This window comes from Geospiza fortis, unplaced genomic scaffold (genome assembly GCF_000277835.1).
Source record: "Geospiza fortis unplaced genomic scaffold, GeoFor_1.0 scaffold171, whole genome shotgun sequence".
Taxonomy (NCBI): Eukaryota; Metazoa; Chordata; class Aves; order Passeriformes; family Thraupidae; genus Geospiza; species Geospiza fortis.
The window spans coordinates 9916343-9924497 of record NW_005054313.1 but is presented as its reverse complement, the minus strand read 5'-3'; the positions used below and the strand labels follow the sequence as shown (position 1 = coordinate 9924497).

Here is an 8155-nt window from a genome sequence, read left to right as displayed (position 1 = left end):
AAACACAAGCTTTAAAAATAACCTGGTTTGCTTTCAGTGTTCCTTACAAAATAGGCCACGTTCCTTCTGTTCAATCCCTGGGCACGAGGCAATAATCGCTGGGAAGGAAAACACAGCCCTCGGTGGATGGAGGTGGATGCAGCCCCCATCCCTCACTGGGGGGATGTAAATAGTGAAGAGAATAAAAATGTGTGTTTGAATGAGATGGGGAGGTGCAGAGCTGTGATCTGGAGTCAATGGCAGAAGTTATCCCAGCCCTTGGGAGCAGCACAGCCCTGGCAATCCCCCAGGGATGGCGTGGGCCGCACGGTCACCCTGACTCCTTTTCACAGAGGGGACAGGGTTTTAATTTGCCTCTGAGCAGAAGGAAAACTCATTTTCCCCTCTAGATGAGGCAGGAGAGGCTCTGGGTGCCCACCAGATGTGCCAGCACCAGCTGAAGCAAGGCAGGTGTGATTTACTGCTCAGCAAAGGTCTGGCACCATAAACCAAGCCAGGGAAACTGCTGGCATGATCCAGGCAAACACCCAGCTCTGCTGCAGCCTTGGAGTGGGACCACACAGGGTCACTGTTTAGGGAGGGATCGTGTGCTGGATTTTGTCTCGGGTGAGAGGGGTGCAAGTGGTCCCCCCTGGTCCCTGGGGGCTCATGTTAGCTTCCCACCAGACATGTGTGAGCAGGATGCGCCCTGTGATGAGATTCCCAGCTGGAGCAGCACAGGGTATTATTGTTGGGTCCCCTCCTGAGCTCAGCGCTCAGTTTTTCCTCTGCCCTCCCTCAGACAGTTTCTATTTAAGTTTTTAGGACTCCGGGCTGGGGAAAATTTGAGCAAGAGCCCAGAATATGGTCCATTACCTCCAAATGTTGCTCAGCAGCTTAAAACAGGCCTGGCAAGGGAGACAGCTTAGGAAAACAGTGATGCACCTCGGAAAAGGCACTTTATTCTGTTTACTTCTGCCATACCGGAGTATACAGTGGAAAACCGTGCTGGCTCCGCTTCTCTGCTCTCCTCTCTGGTTTCACACTGCCCAGGTGAGCTCCAGCCATCCCTCCCTGCCAAGTCCTACCTGTTGTGCAACCCCCCCAGGGCTCGGTGCAATTGGCTTCATGCAGCACACGGCAAGTAGAGAAAGAGCGAGGCGGGTGTTTTTCCAAGTGGGCAGGGACTCCTAAATTCCCCTGGCATTGGCCACAGAATATTTTCTGAGCCTCTGCTCCAGTGTCTCAGTGTCTCGCCTAGCCCTGGGGAATTTGGGCAGCTTCATCCCCAGCCTGACTCAGCACAAGCTGCTCCTCATCCTCCATCTCTTACCAAGAGCTGTGAAAAGCACCCCTGTGGTGACCGTGCTGCCTTCAGAGGAGCCACCACTGGACCAGCCTGGGTGGCTCTGTGGGGACCAGTGTCATCAGGTGCCCCCCAGCACTGTGGCCTCCATCAGGTGGCCTAAATGACCACCCAAAGTCAGCAATTCCCAGCAAAGCTCAGGAATTTTGCCTGTCCCCAGTTGCTTATGCAGTGCCCCCCTCCCCTGCCCAAAGGAGATGTGGGGCTACAAGGTGGGCTGGGAGCAGCAGCCCCTGTGTCCCCAGGGCCCTCCTGCATGTGTGGGATGCCAGCTCCCAGGGAGGAGGAGGAGGAGAGCCGGGAGGAGGTGGCTGGTGGTGCTGCAGGAGGGGCTGGGTGCCCCGGTGGTCTCATGCCACCGCAGCTGAGCCCTTCACACCCAGTACTGGTTGTTTTTCAGGGGGGGGTTGGAAGTCCGGCAGTACTGCAGGAGCTCGGGGTCTGGAGGTGCCCCAGAGCCCGTGCCCGGGGGCGGGGGCCCCGAGCCCTTGCCCTCCAGGGTGGTGACAGTCGTTAGGGGGATGCTTTGGCTGGGCTCTGTCCTCCGGAAGGTCTCGTGGTCTGGCACGGCGCCGTTCTTGGCCTTGGCGCTGGGAGTGCCCTGGACGTGGTGCTTCCCCGTCTTGTTGCGCTTGTGCAGGTAGAAGAGAAGGGGCAGGATGAGGGCCAGCAGGAGGAAAATGAGGCAGATGGGGATGATGATGCTGAACATGTTGGCCTCAATGAAGCTGAGGAAGGTGCCCCCTGCCCCGGGGCTGGGGCTAGTGGTGGCACTGGGGGCCAGCCAGGGAGTGGGGGACACGCCCAGCTCGCTGGCATTGGGGCTGCTCCGTGCTGTGCCACGGGGCACTGGGGGTGAGGGTGCCAGTGGGACTGTCAGCAGGGTGACACCGTAGGATTTGGAGGCATTGTAGGGCTCGATGCCGTACTCCAGGGATGCCAGCGCTGGTGGCACGCCATCAGCCACCAGCTCAAAGACAAAGCTGTCCCTCTGCAGGGGTTGTTGGGTGTCCCCAGCATCCAGCACCTCCAGCCCCACCAGCCCCTGCTCCAGCTCGCTCTGGCTGAAGGTTTCCATGGGGGATGTGGGCTGTCCTGGATCCCTGGATACCCTCACAAGACGGCTGGCACGGGGCGCCCTGCGGACCTTGAAGACTGGCACGCTCTTGGTGTGGTCGGCCAGCTCACTGGCATCGAGGACACTGGTGTCCAGGAGGGCTGTGGTGCCTCGGGGCCACAGGCTGCCCGCTCGGGTCTTCACCGCAGCTCGGACGGTCACGTTCACCACCCCGCTCCTGTTCCCTGCCCGCGAAATAGCAACGAACTGGAAGTCATCCTGAGGTGACCTGAGGTCACTGAAGGTGAATGTCACCTCCCCACGATCCAGCTGCTTCTGTGAGAAGCCCCGTGATGGCTTTTGGTTGACTTGTACCTGTCCAAACCTGGGCTCCCTGGTGATCCTGTACAGGACATTCCCTGCCCCTCGTGGTGCAGCACCCAGCAGGTGATGCTGGGACACGGGGGCCCTGTTCAGGTCTTGGGGCACCTCCAGCACTGCTGGGCTGGCAGTGGTGCTCAGGACAGGCAGCACCTTGACCTCCAGTGAGGTCTGGATGGGTGGGTGGTGGCCACTGGAGAGGCTCAGGGCCAAGGAGCCTGGGGCACGGCTCCCAGTAGCAACAAACACCACGCGGCCAGCATTGACATCCGCTTGGGTGAAGCGGCTGATGGGCTCCCCTGGGTCGTGGGCATTGGCCACGTGGCCAGAGAGGGGTCTCTGGAGGACACTGTACACCATCTCCTGCGGGGACACCAGCGGGTCTGCCACATCCAGGTACTCCTGTGACAAGGTGACCACGGAGCCTGGCAGGACCTGCAGCACCTCTTGCCGCTTCACCACCCGCGGTGCCACGGTGCTGCTGGTCACTGTTATGTTGAATGCTTCAGAGATGACCACCCCATCCTGAGGAGGACGGACAGACCGCTGTTCCTGGGGCTGGAGCCACGCCCTGAAACTGAAGTGGTCTTTGGAGACGCTGTCCCCACCATGGGCGTACACCAAACGCCTCGCTGCCAGGTCTGACTGCAGGAAGAACGGCCGTGACTGCTCCAGGGGCACACCGGCCACCAGGAGCTGCCCATGAGCTGGTGGCTCTGTCACCAGGAAGACAACATCATATCCAGCCCTCTCAGGGACCAGGATTTGGCTCAGGAGGTTGGAGGCATCCAACACCGAGGTGTCAATCTCAGCCTGCTGAGCCCTTGTGAGCTGCAGACCTGGCGAGAAAAGGAGTAAAAATCAGCTAATGAAAGTTGGTCAGGGTTTGTTGCAATGATGGAAGAAGGAATTGGATGCAGTTTTAGATGTCTGATGTAATATATCAGCCATGGAAAACAGCACATTTGTCTTCTTCAGACAAACAAGCCCTCCTGAAGAGCTGGCTTGTCCCATGCTTCTCCATCCTACCCTTACCTGCGTTTTTCCAAAGCTGAGTCAAGCGCTGGGGACAATTTTCCTCGAAGGAGATCAGGACGAGGAGGATGAAGGAATCTGAGATGGTCGTGGGAGTGACCACACGGAAGCGGATGGCATCTTGGGCCAGCCAGAAGGGCTGGCCTGGCATCTCGTGCTGGTAGAAAATCAGCTTGCTGTCCACCTGAAAATTTAAAAAAACCCTTGACTCTGGGGGGGAGCAACCAAGCTCTAATTAGGTAAGAAATGGGGATTTTCACTAGCCGTGGCACGGTAGTGACCATGGAGAGCTCGTGGTGTTTCTTGACCAGGATGTGAAATTGTGGCTGCCCCATGCCTGGAAGTGTTCAAGGCTGGGTTGGACAGGGATTGGAGCAATCTAGTAAAAGGTGTCCCTGTCTGTGGGGGGGGAACAAGGTGACCTTTAATCTCCCTTCCAACCCAAACTGTTCTGTGACTCTGTGATGTTTCTCCCAGCAATTAGGGGAACTGAGGCTCAGAGGAATGGTTGAGCTTGCTCAGCACCCTCCAAAGGTGAGCATAGCACAGAAAAGCTTCCAGAGAGGGTAAACCTATGTGTCTCCAAGTGATGGAATAAAATAAGACCCTTGCTGGGCCCTGCAAAATTTGGCCCCACAGGAGAAGGGTTTTTCCAGAGCAGGGGTGAAAAAATCATGCTTGGTTCTTCCCTTCAGCAGCAGCCAGGCTGGCTGGCTCTGCAGCAGGGAGATGGCCTAGGAAAAGGGATTATAGCTCCCTCAGCCTCCCCCAGTGCTAAATCCAAGGCTGGGGCAGCAGCTCTTAATCCCTCTTAGCAGCTGCTGGCAGAGCTGGGAAAGTCACAGCATGGCTGGAGCCTTGTGCTGCCTCCTGCCTGGGATCAGGTGCCTGTGGTGGCACTGGGCTCAGACTGGGACCCCCATGTGTGGTGGGGGGTGATGGAGGGCTGTGTTTGGGGTTCTGAGAGGCTGGAGGAATTGAAATCTCACCTGGGCTTGGGTGAAGTTCCTGATTTCCTCCCCCTGTGAGGTGGTCAGCCTGCCCAGACGTGGGGCTTGCTCGATGCTGTAGTACAGAGCGGTGGAGCTGGTGGGGCTGTTGCTCACTGCCTGCAGGTTCTGGCTGGTGATGGGCTGCAGGGCACCTGGAAAACACATCCACTGTGGATTTCGACCAGTCACCTTGTCACCCACCTGCAACCTCTGCCAGGGGCATCTCAGCAGTGCTTGGGCAAGGGCAGGAGTCCCAAGGGGGCCCCATTTGAACTGGATGAGGATGGAGAATGTGCTGGTACCCACCTGGGCAGACAGTGAGGCTCTGCTTCCTGGCCAGGCTGATGACAGGCTCCCTCTGGGCCCTGATGAGGAAGAAGTGCCCAGGAGATAGGTTCTCACCATCCCACAGATCGAAGGCAAAGCCACCATCCAGGGGTCCTGTGGAAAGCACAGACCTGGGCATTTGTGGGGCCAGAGGAGATGCAGCTCCCCATTAACCTGTCAGGGTTTTTTGGGATGGGGTTGGCATCCCCTGTGGTGGCACAGTGTCCCCACCACCCTGGGGTGGTGCAGGGGCCTGGGGCACCTCAGCCCTGCCCTACCTTGGTGCACGAAGAGGACGAGGCCGGTGTCTATCTGGGCCTGAGTGAACCTCTGGAGCTCAGTGCCGGGCGCTGACCTCAGCACGACCTTGCCGTTGGCCGGGGGCTGGATGGAGTAGGTCACCTCCTCTGCTGGGGAGTCCTCATCCTCGGCACTCAGGATGTGGGGGCTGAGAGCAGCCGTGGCACCTTCCCGCAGCTGGGGGACAGGGAGAGAGGCTGAAATCCCCCTGCCAGACCCCCAGCACCTCTCCCCTTCTTCCCATCCCAGCTCAGAGCACTCTGCTGGGTGCCAGAGCACATCCCAGCCCAACAAGGGCGCCTTGTCTGTGTCCTGGGGACGCCTCCATCTTCTGGCCTCTTCCCAGCCCTGCGTCACCGCTGCCGTGTTTGCCAGCACGTGCCCCACAGCTGGGTCTGCGCCTCTGCACGGCATGGGCTGGAGGGCAAGCGTGCCTCAGTTTCCCCAGTTCCTGGAAATGGAAGAGGGCACGGTGCCCTGGGGCAGGGCTGTGCCTTTGGGACCTTGCTTTGCAGGGAAGGGGTTTTAGTGGGGTGCACAAGCTGCTGCTGGGCACACAATGACCACAAGCAGCCCTGTCTCTCCCTGGCTGGGTGTTTCTCCTCGCTCCTGCTCCCACCCCAGTTCCCGTCCCACCGCCCCCTCACAAGGCTGCAGCAAGGCCCGCTGTCCCAGCAAACCCTCCAGGAATGACAAATATGTGGCTGAGTTCAGAGCCACTGAGGAATTTCCCAGGACCACTTCCTCCCATCCAGGGGTGCTGACCCCCCCGTGGGAACACTGCCACCCCAAAGCCTTGGCATCTCCCATCTCCAGCTGGAGGCAACAATTTTCCCTGCTCGTGACCCTGTGCCACATCCCCATCTTGGCAGACCACAGGGATGAATGTTGTGCTGCCAAACAGGTTCTGCCCACACAGCCCAGAGCTGCCCTTTGCCCTCAGGATGCCTGGAAATCATGGGGAGCATGGATGGAGCCGTGCCAGGGCTCATGTGGGGTGGATGTGCAGCATCCCACAGCATCATGGGGCTGGGGCCTTGGAAATCTGCATCTCGGGAATCTGCAGGACAACACCCAGGCAGGCGCTGGAGGAGGTGCTCTGCTGGATGAGCTCTTTTCTGCTGTTTTCAGCTGGCCTAACCCAAAACATTGCTTGAGTGGGTGTGGGTGCCGACAGAGAAATTAAATCCCTCAGCAGTCCCCACGGGATGGCAGAGGCAGGCTGGAAAACAGAGCTTTGGAGAGGCAGGGTGGGGGAAGTGCTGCTGGACACACAGCTGAGACAGGAGCCTCACTGAGCTCTTTGGGCTGCTTCCTCTCCCCAGCCCCCGCCAAAAAAACCTCTCTGTGGGCAAAGCAGGAGGGATGGCAGCCCCGGGGCACCGCTGTCCCCTGGGAAGGGACAGTCAGAGCGGCTGGAGCAGCTCTGCTCCCAGCCCAGAGCCCGCGCTGCAGGAGCTGACCCATTTCTCCCTGCTCCTCGTCCTCTCTGAATTATTCAAGCCTTCCCCAGGCTCTGTGCTCGCTCACTCGGGGCCCTTTGTGTTTGCTCAGCCTCCGTGTCGCCTCCGCTCCCGGGGACAGCACGGGGAGGTGGCGGAGCGGCGCCGGGAGCGTGGCCGGGTGCTCCAGGGTGGTGGAAACCTCCGCCTCGGTGGCACCCAGCCATCCCTCCTTCAGATCCAGCCCAAAAACTGCCGCTCCTTCCCAAGGGGCTCCACTTTGGGGTCTAGACCCAGCCTGTTGTCCCTCGGCATCCCTGGAAACCTTTGTGCAATCCCTCTCCCGGGCCCGGCCTGACCTTTAAACACTGAAGTCATCCCTCACCAGAGCACAAACACGGCAGGGCCGGGCCTCTCCCATCAGTCCCGTTGGGGGAAGGAAGCCTTTCCCTGCTCCAGAGCTCCTCTGGGCAGCTGTGGTCACTCTTCCCAGGGTGCTAAGGCATTCCCATGGAAAGGCAGACAAGTTACTACCTCAGAGTTGAATTTGAGGAGGTTTTTCTGTCTTTTCACTCTTATTTTTAGCATGATGGTTGGGGGAAGGGAAGGCCATGCTTACACTGGATGTTTGGAGTGGGGGAAAGGGGCTGGCATGGGCCCAGAAGCTGAGGAGTCAACTTCTCCCTGAATTTTGGCCCAGGTGAGGCAGGTCTACAAAAGGGATGTGGTCAGAAGCTTCCTGGGCTGGAGGGGGAAAACTGGGGCAGGCACAGAGCTGGGGCTGGGGGTACCTCCCAAACTTTGCTGGTATCCCTCAAAACGGCTGTCTCTGGGGCCAGGCAGGGCAGCCCCTTCCCCTTGGGCCTCTTCTCCAGAGTCCAGGCTCCCAGAACCCTTCCCAAGGCAACTGTGTGATGATCCCCATGGAGTAGATTGCTTTCCAGCTGCCAGTCTGGGAAATCCCAGATCTGGGATAGTGAAAATAGGAGCGGGGGGGTGGGGGAGGCATGACTGTGCTTCTGTGTTTCCCACTAAATTCTTTGCTGGAATTTTGCATTAGTGACCCCGAATGGCACAGGGAGGGGTTGGAAACAGAAGGTGGGAGTTCAGCAGCAGGTGAGACCTCTTCCCTTCTGCCGCCTTCTGGGATAACGTAAAGAGAGGTGTGAAAGCTGCCCGGATGATTGAGTAATTGCAGCCTGTGTTGGCGAAAGGCGGGCAAGCTGCTCCGGGAGCTGCGGGGATTATCCCGCGGGCAGGGCTGCGGAGGCGCTGG

General features: G+C 59.0%; 1 protein-coding gene across 1 annotated transcript in view; it reads right to left on the bottom strand.

Moving 5' to 3' along the window:
* Nucleotides 1–904: 904 nt before the first annotated feature.
* The window catches only part of CSPG4 (chondroitin sulfate proteoglycan 4), a gene marked incomplete at its 5' end in the record, with an annotated part of 13773 nt that continues 6522 nt past the window's right edge, over nucleotides 905–8155 (bottom strand). The window contains 5 exon segments of the mRNA XM_031055920.1: nucleotides 905–3622; nucleotides 3819–4002; nucleotides 4808–4962; nucleotides 5117–5251; nucleotides 5416–5614. Of these exon segments, the coding sequence (XP_030911780.1) occupies nucleotides 1719–3622; nucleotides 3819–4002; nucleotides 4808–4962; nucleotides 5117–5251; nucleotides 5416–5614 (2577 nt within the window).